The 15630-nt window shown below is 26.3% G+C and overlaps 3 protein-coding genes across 3 annotated transcripts; all 3 read right to left on the bottom strand.

Moving 5' to 3' along the window:
* Positions 1–3639: 3639 nt before the first annotated feature.
* OCT59_009451 (uncharacterized protein) lies at positions 3640–4591 on the bottom strand (the record flags this gene model as incomplete). Its single annotated transcript, XM_066133565.1, has 5 exons — positions 3640–3840; positions 3970–4100; positions 4181–4212; positions 4343–4362; positions 4472–4591. The coding sequence occupies 5 exons, from the start codon at positions 4589–4591 to the stop codon at positions 3640–3642; spliced, it is 504 nt and encodes a 167-aa protein (XP_065999994.1).
* A 975-nt stretch (positions 4592–5566) lies between these two features.
* Positions 5567–8259, bottom strand: OCT59_009450 (uncharacterized protein; the record flags this gene model as incomplete). The annotated part of the gene is made up of 6 exons (XM_025308962.2): positions 5567–6680; positions 6759–7353; positions 7418–7823; positions 7915–7987; positions 8051–8107; positions 8212–8259. 6 exons carry the CDS (start codon positions 8257–8259, stop codon positions 5820–5822), a joined length of 2040 nt encoding a protein of 679 aa, XP_025188850.2. The 3' UTR covers positions 5567–5819.
* Positions 8260–14362: 6103 nt separating this feature from the next.
* Positions 14363–14952, bottom strand: OCT59_009449 (uncharacterized protein; the record flags this gene model as incomplete). Its single annotated transcript, XM_066133564.1, has 4 exons — positions 14363–14383; positions 14470–14570; positions 14680–14824; positions 14899–14952. 4 exons carry the CDS (start codon positions 14950–14952, stop codon positions 14363–14365), a joined length of 321 nt encoding a protein of 106 aa, XP_065999993.1.
* Positions 14953–15630: the final 678 nt, after the last annotated feature.

Here is a 15630-nt window from a genome sequence, read left to right as displayed (position 1 = left end):
TTAAGTTCAAAGGACGGAATTCACAGTGAAACGATTCAATTTTCCAAAAGTTTTGTTCGGTCGTTGATACGGGTATCGGAACATGGTTCACACATATTCTCTTTATAAGAGGAGATAACATTAGTATCGGTCCATTTATGAGCTTGACCAATATAATCAACAGTTTGAGTTGCAGTATAATTATTGATGGTTGTAATATATTTTTGTAAAAGAAATTTATTATTTTTTTTTAGTGTTCGTTAGGTAAAAAAAATTTTTTTATAAAAAATAATTATTTTTCATGAAATCAAATTGTTTTTTTTTTAAATCAAAGATACCTTTTAAAGTATCCCATTAAATTTATTAAAAAAAAGTTTCGAAAATTGTTTTTTTTTCTTCAAGGTGAGAAATAAATCTTGCGTTTCTTTTTTTGATACATATAAAAATATATCACATAAGGAAGTATTGGGAATTTTGTTGGAATTTTTTTTTTTAAAAAAAAAATTTGAAAGAGGGACTAAATTTTCAAAAATATATATATATATATATATACTGTATATATAAATTTATTTTATTTATTTATTCATTTTATATATTTTATATCTAATATTTAAATATTTAATTAAAAATTATTTTTTTTTATTTATCCGGATATCCCGTTTTCCGTTATTTATCTATCCTAATGGATTGAAGCTAAACAAAAAAATATAAAAAAAATTTTTTTTTTATATAAATTTTTTTTTCCTTATATATAATTTGATGATGTATTAAATCTTGTGTAACAAAGATATTCCGAAAATTGGATGATTCAATTTCCGGATATATTAATTGATCTATTTTATCTATTTTTCATTAAAATCATTAAAACTTTTAAACTTATTGATAAATTATTTTTCGATGGGGTTTTTTTTTGTTAATTATATTATTGTATTGTCCATATATTAATAAAAGTACGCTTATTTAATGCATAATGGCTTAGTGTAATATATTCAATATGAATCAATATTTCAACATGCTTTGCCCTTATTTTAGGGGAAAGAAAATCCGTTAAAAAATCGATTTATGGATGGATTGTTTGTAATTTGAGTTGGTAATCTCCTAATACGAATCGTATCAATTATAATTCCATGTCTTTCATGTCTTATTCGACGATTATTTCGCCTTCGAATAACAAGACTAGCGTAAGATGGAACGTTTGAAGGAGTACGTTCAGATTGATTCATACGAATATTGTTTTGAAAAAAAACAAAAAATATGAAATAAAAAATTCGTAAAGGAAGTTTTTTTTCTTGATTTTCTGTGTTTTCTCACTTCTATATATAAAAAAAATATTTTTTTTTTTTTGTATACAATAAAAACGTTTATTTATTTATATATATAACTGATATACTAATATGTTGTTTTCAAGTTAAAAAAAGAATTGTATAACTTTTTTTTATATTAATTAATGAACGATTTGAAACTTCTGTTGCATGCAACAGACAGAGAATTCTAAATTTGGAGCACTTTTTATAAATTCGAAAAAGGATTTTAAATAATCAATAATTATTTTCACTTTTTAAAGTAAGTTTTATAAAGCGAATTATTTAAACTATAAATAGTTTAAGAGATAAAATCGATTAAAACATTCTAAACATTTTAACATAGAAACGTAATTGGAAAATATAAAGTAAAAATGAAAATGAAATGAAATACAGTAAATATAAGATTGAACGTGCATAAAATATTCTGTTTAGGAAGGATGGACAAATTTAAAACCTGTAAACAACAAAAACTAAAATACATCAAATGCATCATATTTATCATATATACAACATATTCACCTTCAGCCAAGCAAATTTTTTTTTTGACAATGAAAAAGAGAGAATTTCATACTCCCATCAAAAAAAACTTGTTTAGCTTCATCCGAAAAAAAGGTATGAAAATTTGAAACATTTGAATCACCTTAATTTACTTTTTATTATTTGCCTAATTAGGTGATGTGTATATGCCGGTTCAGGTAAATTATGTTTACTCCTGAGACCTGAGTCACATTTTTATATTAATCCTATTTTTTTTTCGTGAGGAATTTTACTTTTTTTAAACAATCATTTAACATAATTATATAACACAATTTATTATCAACATAAAACTGGTATTCACCATTCACCGCGTACTTTTCTTTTTTGTGTAAATCTCGTTATTATTTTTTTTTACGCGACTTACAATTTACATCACTTTTGTATCGTTTTGGCTGAAAAGCCTGAAACAAAGAAAATAATAATAAAAAGTAGATCCTAATTATTTTGGGAGGACTACAATTTAAGCCATGATCTGCTTATTTTTTATTCATTACCCTTTTACCTTTTTACCCTATTTTCCCAGTATTTTCCCCCATATTATCATTATTAATAATTACCCTTATATCCTTTCGGACCGCATTATTGAATGGATGATTTACAAACCAATATAAAAAATATATATTACATAATCTGATCGAATAGTCTAGAAAGAAAAATAATTATTGTTTTACAATAAATTTTTATTTGACTGTCAAAATATAAACTGTTGTCTTTGACACATGTCACAAATAAATATTATCTTTGTAAGCATAACATATATATATTAATTACATGTATATATCCAAAAATATCCTACTTCATTATAATGTGCTACAAATAAATCAATATGTACGTACATCCGAAAATTTAACTGGTTGAACTCATAAGTGGAAAACTAAACCTAAAATCTTGGGAAAAAAAAGGGGTCAATCCTATCAATTTATTCCAATTTAGTTGTATTGAATAAATAAAAAAAGTTTCATTTGTTTATATTGTTGTAAAAATGTAAAAGTTCGATTTGTGATCATTCTACCACTATGTTTATTATTTGCACGAGAAGTTTTACCCTTTATAAAATGTTTTTTTTTTATTTGCATATCTGATATTATTATGATCAAATTTTTTATGTAATACATCGGTTATATTTTATTTTATTTTTTCTGTTTCTTTATTTTTTTTTTATCATTTTTTTTAAAAAAAAATTTCCCTTCTGTAGTTTCTTATAATTTTTCTGGATTAAATATTATTGTGAAGGCTTAGCATTAATATATACTAATATGGATTAATTATTTCACCCTGCTTCTAAAATTGTTTCTACCATTATACCTCTCTACATTTTATCTAAAAGCTATTTTTATCAGATAATCAAAAATTCTATTTATTATATTTATAGTTATTACTTTAGTTTTTATACATATCCAAATTCAATCTAAATTCAAAATTTTAATTTCAACTAGCCAGTATATTTTTTAGATTAGCCACCGTTTTTTTGTTTGTGATTAGCTTTTGGACATTTTCGGTATTTTGTACTACACAATGAGATAATCCATATATACGAGTTTTAGTTACACAGAGTATTTTTACGTTATTTAGTATTCATGGGAAAAGTATTTTTTCTTTCTTTTGAAAATGAAATTTTATTGAATTGTTTTTAATTTGTACTAGAAAAAAAAGTTTATGGTTTATTTAGAATAAATTGATATATCAGAAAATATCAGAATAGATTGATTTATTTTTATTTTAGTAATAATTGACTAAGGACGTATTGTTTGAAATTTGAAATTTGAAAAAGGGAAGAAAAAAAGGGTTAAGAGAAAAAAAAAGAAAACATTGATAATATTCAATTATCATTTTCTTCCGAAATTTCATTATTAGGAATCTGGTTTATATTAGTGGGAATAGGGTTCGCTTCTAAAGCAGCAGATAGATTCTGGGTATTAGTTGATTCCATTTGAGCGAGGGTGGTTCGTCCTCTTCGCCTTGACGTCGCACCTCGAGAAGGATGGTAAGATCTATTATTATTAGATCCTTGTTGATTCATCTAAGGAAGATTTGGGAATTGTTGAGAGGTGTTGTTATTTCGGTAGTACTGTACATGTTTCCTTCAGCGGTTTCTTCTTGTGTAATCTCATTAATAACCGGCGGAACATAGTCAGTATATCACACCTACTAAGATCGCAGTTGTTGAACGCATATTTTGGTTAATTGAATTTGTTTTATTGGCCAAATAGTATCTATTGTTAGGATCATGTCTAGCTTCAACCCAGAATTCAGTCAGTTTACGATTTCCTAAGCTTTCTTCTACGTAGAAATTGAGGGTTAAATAACCGTTAATATTCTTGACTGTCTTTAGTAGTTAATCCTATTAGTGTTACGTTAACCCGATATCATTAAAATCCAGAATTGGCAATGGCTTGATCGAAGTAGCATTTACATTATTATTTGAGAAAAAAAACATATATATATTTATATATAAAAAATATATATATTTTTTAGCTTATTACGATTTTTTTTTTTTACATAACAAAATATGAAATACATACGGTATACCATCTATCACATCCTATAAATTTTCCTTTAATTATAACGATTTGTCCATTTTCAAAATCTTCAATTTTGGATTCAATATTTTAATCAGACGGAATAAGGGCTTTGATCTTTAGATAAATAACTTTAGTTGGATCATCGTCTTTAATTCTTGTAATACCAGTAATTTCTTTCACAGTAAAGTCTTGTGTTAAACGTTCAGCAATATTATGTACATAACAAATCGTATTGAGTTTTGCAGGCATTTTTCTTTTTTTTTTGCAAATTTTACAAAACCGCATTTTTTTTAAGGTTTATTTAAATTGATTTTTTTTTCTCAATGTGAAATAATTTTTATTCATTTCATTCATGATAAATTTTTTTTCTCAATCTAAAATAATTTGGGGGGTTTTTTTTTTCATATTAATTTTTTTTTTCAATTTTTTTTCGTTATTACAAATTACGATTGATATGTTTAGTTCCTCCTTTTTCTCCTTTTATAATTTTTATTTAACAAAATAAACAAAAAAATTACAAAATATTTTTATAATATCTATTAATAATTTCGTATAAATTACGATATGATATTATTTAATTTATTATTAATAATTAACATGAATGTAAATAAAATGGATAATAGGAAGAAAAATATTATCGATTATTATTATTATTATTAAAATTTTCACGTTCACGAATAAATAATCTTTTATTAATACATTTTAAGAGTAAAAATGAGGTAATTGTTTCTCATGATGTAATGTTTATCAATATCTATTATTTTATTTATTTTTTTTTTTTTGGGAAAATTTATTTATAAGGTGCGAATTCGATAAAAAAGAGAATAAGGCTCTACTCTATAATCTATAATCGAATCGAGTAGGATTTAGATTAAGAATAAATTTATAAATCTAAAAAAAATCATAATTTTATATATAATCTAAATCTATAATAAAATAATGAATATAAATTTTTCGAAGTTTTATTTTCTTAATTTGTCTAGTAAAATCTAATCAAAAAAGAATATACTGGGTAAGTGTTTCGATGATCATTTAGACACTACTCCATAGTAATTAACTTTATTCATACACTGTAATACATTTTTACAAAGTACAAAACCAAATCAGTGGCTGTTTTCTATACTACGATAAATTTCAAATATATTGAATTTTACAATATATATATGGGCCGTTGCAAAAAGATTTGTACCTCACTTAAATAAGATGGACTGAAAAAAATATATGTATGACATCTTAAAACAAACGTTTTTCATTAAAATTTTATTATCTTATCACACATAGTTCTTCCATTAAATGATAATAAAAAATTGACAAAAATAGATGTTTACAACTATTTTTTAGGGTCTATCCTTAAATTTAATTATTCTGATCAATGATCGTGACAATCTAATTATTCCGAATGAATATAAAGACTTAATGATATCGTAAAATTCCAAATGAATGTTATAATTTAAATAGTACCTATTTGATTTATGATTTACCAATATAGTATTGGTTTTATTGATGTATCTGAGTTTAAAAATTTTTGTGTGTCGATAAATCGACTTACATATATTGCATTGGAATGTCTTTGTGAAACTGTTGATAAGGTAGGAATGATTTTATCTGCTTCCAAAAAAGCACTTCTAATATCAACTTCTTTTTCATCGAGTTCTTTTTCATTTAATTCTCCAAGAAGGTCACGCCAATTGCAGCATTCCTCACAAATTTTATAGGCGGTTGGTCGTTTTTCTGGATCAGCATCCATACATTGCTTCGCTAATTGAATATAACAATCGGGCGTACCAGGAGCAAATTCCGGTCGTAATCCATTTTTACAAATGTTTATCAGAAGGCATATATCATGTGATACATTTTCAAATGGCAATTTACCAATTGACATCTCGGACATGATTACACCCAAACTATAAATATCTGATTCTTTGGTGTACGGCTTACGCAGTAATACTTCAGGTGCCACGTAAGGAAAGACTCCATACACTCCTTCATATTCATTAACATCTGTATCATCCATCCTTCTGGATAATCCTAAATCAGAAATACAGGATTTTATACCTGGTTGATCCGTATTGCTGAACAAGAGTATGTTACCACTATGAAGATCTTTGTGAAGGTACCCTTCATGATGAATGGTTAGCAAATCTAATGCGATTGAAATAAGTAAGTCCAACTTTTGTTCCCAAATAAGAGTTGGAAATTTCTTTGATAAATATTGTCGAAGATCCCCTTCATTCGCATATTGATAAACCATCATATACTCTTTCGTAGATGGTTTAAAGGTTATCCCATGTATTTTTATACTGCTCGCTTGGAATTGACATTGTACATGAGCTTTAATCTAAAAGATCATAAGATTCTCGTTAGGTGTACAGTACATTATGATAAGTTATGTAAATAACTAAAATTTCAATATTACCTCATTTAAGAAATCCAATGAGTTATCTTGAGTTTTGAATCTTTTAAGTGCAACCTTTTTCTGATTTACCCAATTTGCCGAATATACAGTACTAAAACCTCCTTTTCCAATTTCTTCAATACCCCTTAATTGGTCAAAATTTATCCATTCAATTACATCATCGTAATGTTTGGCCTTAAGTTGTGATTCCTTGATAAAATCATCAATCTCTTTATTTTTACTTTTCCACTTTTTAGCTATTCGAGGATCGCATGAATGGCATAAATTTTCTCCCGTGTTAAATCGTTTACAAGACTTACAAGTGGAGTATTTTTTATCTCTTTTATCAACAAACTCGTCAATGGATTCAACGGGTTCAATGGGTTCAACAAATTCAACGGGTTTAATTTGTTCAACAGATTCAATGGGTTCAGTGGGTTCAATGGATTCAACAGGCTCAATGGGTTCAACGGGTTCAACGGGTTCAATGGGTTTGACAGGTTTAACAGGTTTGACAAATTCAACAGGTTCAACAGGTCCATCTGATGGTTTTGGTTGATATACACTGGGAAGCTGGGGTATGGATTCTTCCTTTCTTCTTAATCCTTTATAAAATCTTGAATAGTAATTTAGTTGTAAAATTTTAAACTGGATAAATCTTTATATAGTTTGATTCTTACCTCCTTAACCTACTAATAAAAGGACGATTGACTCGCCGCACAACGGGTGGTTCTAAGGCTGCAACAATAGCTTCATCAAAAACATTTTTTAAACCCTTTTGTGTCAGTGCTGAACACTCGACATATTTCACTGCTCCAATTTCTCTAGCCAATCTTTCCCCTTCCTCTACTGATACTGGTTTCATCTTTTGTCTCGATAATTTTTCAACTACAGCAGGGTCATCACGCAAATCTATTTGTGTGCCTACAATCAAATGTGGAACTCCAGGGCAATGATGTTGAACTTCAGGAATCCACTTCTCTTTAATGTTTTCAAAAGAAGCTGGTGAGACTACAGAAAAACAAACAAGGAAAACGTCCGTTTGAGCATATGAAAGTGGTCGGAGACGATCGTAATCTTCTTGACCTATTAATCCATTTTTTTTTATCAATAGAAACACAAATAAGATAAATATAATCAAAAATAAATTAATATTAATAAAAGTCAATCAACGTACCAGTCATATCAAACAATCCTAGTGTATATGGCTCATCACCAATCATTATTGTAACGGCATAATTGTCAAAAACCTACAATGCCACATAATTACCAAGTGATTATAAAAATTTTTTCCTTTACCGAGAAATACTTACAGTAGGGACGAATTCACTTGGAAATTTATTGGTCGTATAAGAGATAAGAAGGGTCGTCTATAACAAATAACCAGAAATTGAAAAAAAAATATTAAATGGTTATTTGTAAATAATGTAAATAATACAATGTCCTTTATTGGCTTTGAGACTCTTAGTCTTACTTTTTCAGCATTTTCATCACCAACGAGAACGCATTTTATTGATTGCATGTCTGAGAATTAAGGTTTACCGCATAAACGCTATATGGTATACACTATATTAAAAAAAGAGATTACCAGGTTCAGAAAGTAGTACAAATATGTAAGTCTCACAAATGTGTTCCTGATAACATAAAAATGGAGTAATAGAAGGTGCATCCTTACACGAATTTCCAATTATACACAATTGTTACAATAAATATTTGTGGATATCTGTATCTCTATTGATTATCGTAGAAAAAGGAGATTAAATTATTAACCGATTTTATTACTTTTGCCCATTATGTTCATATGTTGTATATATTTTGGATTCTGCAGGAAGTGATGAGCTCGAATTCAAATAGTTATAGCTCACAATTAATCACATCGCATGATGTAATTGATAATCCCGAACCTATAAAAGTTTCATCACTCATCAGTACCCATCAGTATGCTCATCACTCTTCTCAAGTTTCTTAAATTTATAAACGAAACTATACTGAAGCTCTTTCTTCCCTTACATTAAAGTTCTCCACAATGCCATTTTATCAAGAGTAACATCTTTAATTGGCCTCAATCAACCAAAAACTATCTAACATTGACAATACGCTAATTACCTTTGTAACTACTTTGACACGAGATTAAACAATACATTACAGTTTCGTATGTATATTATTTCAAAGGAGATCTAATTTTTATTTTTGCTATTTGAACTGAATAATTTCTAAAAATTTCTTTTAGAGGAATTACGCTCTATTTCATGACAAATTAATTTTATCCAAAGTAGACAACCCCCAAAAAATCGAAACTAACACCGATGGACTACCTATGAATTTTCCTACGACAATTTCCGAATTAGTAAATTTGCCCAATAATGAAGTCAATGCTCAATATGATTTATTAAAGATTTATGAAAGATGTAGTCCTGCTGATCGCAAAAGAAAATTTGCGAGGTTTTAGGTGTTATTTTACCGTAGTTATCAAGATGGTAGTTTAAAATCAAGTTAAACGGTTTTTTACAGAATAGAAAAAAATAATTATTCAATAATGTATTAATGTAATTTTCTGTATGATCTTGCTTGTATAACAAAAATGTTGTATTGCTAAAATAAAAAATTTGATATATCGTTTGCTAAATTGCTATAACTTGTAATGTTTGAAAAAATGTTTATATTCGAATATTTTTTTTTTATTAATACACTAGTAGCGTGATATAACATACAAGAATAAATACAGAGTTCACCAGTATATGACTAAGGGGTACTTTTGGTATCAGGCCTATCTAAATTCTAAGTTGACTTTCTTGCAAGACCGTCTGTTGAACTTACCCTTTTTATTTCCCTCTCTCATTGCACAACAAAATTATCGTATCTATTCATAAATTGTCCCATAAGCGGAAAGAACAATCCATCTGTCAACGAAGTAGTATAGAATGCAAGATACTGTATAATTACTATTAACCTCGGTTGCTTGCATTAATTTTTGAATGTTACGATGCCAATACTAATTTCGTTCATATATATGGTATAAATAAACTATAATCGTCCACTTATAACATTATTCTAACAAAATAAATAAATCATTGCTCGTATCGAATAACGGATCAAGTTTTCCTAGTATAAAGCAAATGCCGATTGCATATTTTAGACCTTATCCTTTGTATAAAATTCCCATACACCTAGATATCACACGGCATAGCGTTATATCGTTGACCATTGGCGATCCATTTTTACTATAATAGGGAACAACGCACAAGACAAAATCGCTCTCTCTTGTTGTCCATAGACAATCTAATATTTTTTGACCATATTATGATCATAATAGAACAGTGCATGAATAATTCTCCTATATATCCCTCCCAATTATATTACTCTACAAGATCCCTAAATGTGATTTTTTGTGATTGTGAAGTAATGATGATACACGAGAGCTACATTTAGTTATAAGACAATATCCGGGCAAGCTAGCTATGATAGCGAAAATCTTGTATAACAACTAGCGATAATGTTTCAGAATCACTTACATTATCAAGAATAAGAATTCGAACAATGGATAATCAAGGTGTTCAACGATCATATACTAACTAGCTATTGACGACAAATGAATCCAAGATAATAGCGTTAACATTGTAATTTAATCGTTACTACCGATTTTGATAACAGCAATCAACAATTGATGTGCCAAACTCCAACTCCGCAAATATACCAAAAAACGTACCTAATTTGTGATATTTATTGCGGTCGAGCACTAAAGCGGTAACTCTTTTTTTCTAAAGTCCAAAACTACATGTGAAAAAAAAATGGAACGGCCTCTTTCTTTATATAAATCAATGTTATAATAACCCCTTTTTATTGCATTTTAAGTCTTATTGGCACACTTAAAAGTATATTTTCAAGCCCCCGTTATAGAGTGAATAACTTTCTTGCTATAACATGTCCGAAATTAACCGGCCCTTACAGTGTCCCCATTGACGCTGCCTTTTCTTCGAAAAGTCCGTTTGTACACAAGTAAGAATACTAGTGTCCATCTTTGAGCGACCAGATAAATAACAGGAATGCCTGAATGGCATTATTTCATAATGTAAGCCAGATATTATAGCTAATATATCAATTTATATTTTTTAATTGCATACCTCGCAGCAAAAAGTTAACCGAATATTGCTATGTGTAGGCCATACTCTCTGACTCGGCTGGTCTTATAATATACTGTACTTATTTAAAATTATTTCTGCGTATTGCACAAATCTAGAGAAAGCACTCTTCTAGTTCACAGATTGCGCTTGTGAAAAAAATATAACAAATTTCGTCCTACGTGATACATGCGCAGCTATTTGGATTTGACCTGGTAACGATCATACCAAGACTATAAGGAATCATGTGCCTTTATCAACAAATAAAAATTGTCATCATCTTATTAAGTGAAAAATCTTTAATTGTGTAAGGTACAATCTTTTGATCATAGAACGAAAATATGTAGACACTAAGGTTGCATGCCATAAGTATTGATTATTATATTTTGAATTACAACCTAAGCAGGTTGTAATATTATAAACATAAGTTGTAATTTGGTTGTAAATACTATGCTATTATGGCTAACTAAAAGATGATAATTCTGATTTACAACCATTATAATTATTTAATTTTTAGACTTACAACTATTTATGGCAGGCAATACTAGTAGATACAATACATAGTGTTAAATTCTTAATGAGAATGGAACAAAAAAGAGAATGGGAAAAATATAAAACACAAGCATTCATAACACATTTATTGTTAATAAATAAAAATAGAATAAACTTAGTTCTATACATGTATTCTTTATACTGTATGCTCGGTGAATTATAATACTAGACATATTCTGAACAGAAACTGGACATTACAAAATTTTGAAAATTAAATTGTGTCAAACAACTGGACAATTTCCGGACATATCAAATATTTTCTGGACTATTTCTGGACATTATATAGACAATTTCTGGACATTTATTTTTTATAGGAAAGATAATACAATAACATTTCACTGATTAATGTTACAAAAATATGTTTAAAATATTTTACAATATAATACATTAATTCATTAAAATATACTACAGCTATTTTCATTTATCTAGTAGTTTACAAATTATAAATTGATATAGTAATGATAGTAATAGTATAGTAATGGTATAATCTTAGAAAACTAAATGATCAGAAAAATAGTTAACCAAAAAATAAATAATTGGAAGAATAAATGATTTATATGATGTAATTTTTATAATTATATAAGTTATTTATAATATATTTATATTTTTAATTTATTTAGTTATTATTAGTTTATTTATAAATAAATTATTATTTAGTTATTTATAGTTTATTTAGAAACAAGTTAGATTAATAGTCAAATAAGATTATATAAATAATACAATAATAAGGATAAATATTGCATCAATGATTTGATTATTAGAAAAATATTACATAATAAAATAATTGTATTAACAAGAAATTAATTTAAATGGGAATTTATCATTATATAAATAAGGAGTAATTATTAGTTATAAGAATATAAATAGAGATCAAAAAAAAAAGATAGATAGAAAGATTTTTCTTTTATAAAGAATATTTTTAGAGTACTTTAATTTTAGGGTAGTTTAATAAAATGTAAAAGATATATAAAGGAATGAATTTTGCCTTTAGTAAAATTCAACTTTAGCTCCTTAGCTTTTAATTGTTAAAAGTTATTTTGAATATGCTTATAGACAAAAAGTTAAAAAGTATTTTTTTTGATTAAATTTGCTAACAAAAATGTTATTTAACTTTTTTATTGTTTAAGTTTATAAAAAAAATGTTAAATGAATAAAGTTGGTTAAATGGTTAATTAACAGTTAATTAAATAGTTAGTTAAATGGTTGGTCAAACAGTTAGTCAAAATGGTCAGTTAAATGGTCAAACAGAAGCCTTTGACTGATTAATATCAGTTATGATTATTAACTTATTAACTGGTCATTGGCCAGTTATGATCATGATCATTGCCAGCTCTAACTAAAATTATAAAATATAGTCAAAATTATAAATTGTAACAAATAAAACCATATTTAATTTAATATATTATTTAATATAATAAGATTTATAAGGATTTTAACAAAAAAATGGCCAGAATTATTGTTAATTTTAGTTTAAATAGATATTATAATTTATTAATTAAATACTTAAAAAATATAGCCTAATTATAAAATTTCTTCTTCAAATTATATATATTGAAAAAACTTTCCAAAAATTAAAAAAAGATTATATTAAACAAATTATTGGATTTAAATAACTATAACAAATAGATTTTTTACACTGAAAAATTTTAAGTTTTTAAAATATATAGCAAAAATGAAACAAGAAGAATATGATGTAATATACAAATTATATATTATTAAAAAATTATATAATAAGATAAAATTATCTTTGGCAACCTATTATAGTAATTTTATTTACTTAAAATAATAAATTTTAGCATTAATACTTTAAAATACTATTTATATAAATAATTATTACTAGTTTTATATTTAAAAAAATTAATCTATCAAATTTTGAAAATAAAGAAATAATAACTGTTGAATATAATTTTTTATTTACATTAGTAATGTTTTAGAAATTAGAATTTTTAAAGATTCTTTATAGATAAAAAGAATTTTTAAAAATACTTAAATTGGTTATAGAATCCTTTAAAAATCTTTAAAAATTTATGGATTCTTAAGAATTCTATAGAATTTTTATAAATGATTCTTTAAGGATCCTTATAAATTTATTAAAAATTTTTAAGGATTTTATTTTCAAAATATTACTGATTTTTAATTAAAAAAAAAATTCTTTTTTTTTTTGCAATATAAAAATGAAACCAAAAAAGAGTTTTTAAATTAAGTTAATATATCAGATATCAGATATACAATATATCTCATTTTTTAAATTCTTTGTTAAAAGCTAATATAAAAATATTTTTTTTATTTTTTTCTTGAAGTGAGGTACTAGGTCACCTTAGGCTGGTTAAATTAAATTTTTAAACTTGCAAGAAAAGTTTTCAAGTGCAATAGAAAAATTATGGAAATCATTAAAAAAAAACTGCATAAAATATTGATGGATATTTTAGCTATTATTTTATTTCTGGTATTTTTTAATTTATATATTGTGAATTAGTAATAGGTTCATTTTCATGCATTGGATCATTTATTTTAGCAGGTAAAGAAATTAAAAATTTAATTTTAAATAATAATTATAAAAAGAAAACAGCAATGAATTTAAGGGAATAATAACTAATATAATTAAAGTTGTATTAAAAAAAATCATCTTTTTTTTATAGAACTTTTGCTGATTTCGGTTAAGAAAATTTTCAACCAGTACAGTTTCACCTCTCTATAGCGAAATTTTATATAGTAATAACTTGCTATAATGAAGAAAAATTCAGGTCGGATTTTTTTAATATATAATAAAATGACCCTCAGTATAGTGAATTTCTCACTATAACGAATTTTAATCTCCAGCCCATGGGATTCACTATAGTGAGGTGAACTGTAATTAATTTTCTGTAGTAGTAGTACAAATTATTTAAAGTATTTTCAAATTTTAATAATTATAATCATTTTTTCATGGGTTAAGAATTCAAAAAAGAAGCAACTTTACAAGTAATTATAATTATTCTATTATTTTAAAAAAATGCAAGTGAATATTAAATGTACATGAAATTTGATTAGAACCTATTATAATGCGAAATACTAAAATTTACAATATTATTAGTGAATAATTGTTTTCTTCTTCCTCCTGTTCTTCCTATTCTCTTTCTCCAATTCCTGCTTTCACTTCTTCTTTTTCTAAATCTTCTTTCAGCTATACGAAAAAAATTAAGAATAATAATTCAAATTATAAGGAATAAAGTTAGTAAAATGTCGGATACAGTTCATAAAATATAAAAGCTCGAATTATAAATTATGATTACCTTTCATTTTTAAACTCCTCGTTAACGTGGAGAGGTATGACGAGTTAGGATAAAGTGCATTAAGTGCATTTTTATCATAAGCACTTAACTTTACACGGTGGCCTGAATTGTGCGTGGAAAGATATTTTTTATTAGGCGAAGCTGACTGTACGAAACAAATCGAAAGGAGTTATATAAAAACTCATATTTGTTCTTCTCGTTCCCGCTTCGCTTGTATACATTGTCCTTTGGGATAACTTCCCAGGGAATAATGCATGATTGATTCTGAGTCATACTGACAAAAACACGCTATATCGGGCGTATCCTGTCTCACAACTTTCTAAAATTTCTACTTTAGCTATAATGGTACAAATATTCGTTACGGCCTGGGCGATAGTATTGGTATTTATGATAGAACCCGAAGCGTGAGCATCAGTTCATGCATAGTACTACCTTTGGATATTGATGATTCTGCAGGTCCTTGATAACCGATAACCCCTTTATAATTGTGAAATGAAATGAGAGAGAAAGATAATGAATTTGAATTATAGACGAAAATAGTACGAATCTTACTAACAATGCATTTAAGTTCGAAGGACAGAATTCACAATGGAACGATTCAATTTTCCCAAAGGTTTGTTCGGTCGTTGATACAGGCATCGGAACATGGTTCACTCATATTCTCTTTATAAGAGGAGACAATATCAGTATCAGTCCATTTATGAGCTTGACCGAGATAATCGACAGCTTAAGTTGCAGTATAATTGACTAATTGACTGATGGTTATAATATATTTTTGTAGAAGAAATTTATTTATTTTTATTTTTTTTGTGTTCGTTAGGTAAAAAAAAAGGTTTTTTTTATAAAAAAAAATAATTATTTTTCACGAAATCAAATTGTTTTTTATTAAAATCAAAGACACCTTTAAGTATCTCATTTTTGTTCTCCCAAAATATTATTAAATTCATTAAA

This window comes from Rhizophagus irregularis, chromosome 17, assembly GCF_026210795.1.
Source record: "Rhizophagus irregularis chromosome 17, complete sequence".
Lineage (NCBI taxonomy): Eukaryota > Fungi > Glomeromycota > Glomeromycetes > Glomerales > Glomeraceae > Rhizophagus > Rhizophagus irregularis.
This window is presented reverse-complemented; position numbering and strand designations above follow the sequence as displayed.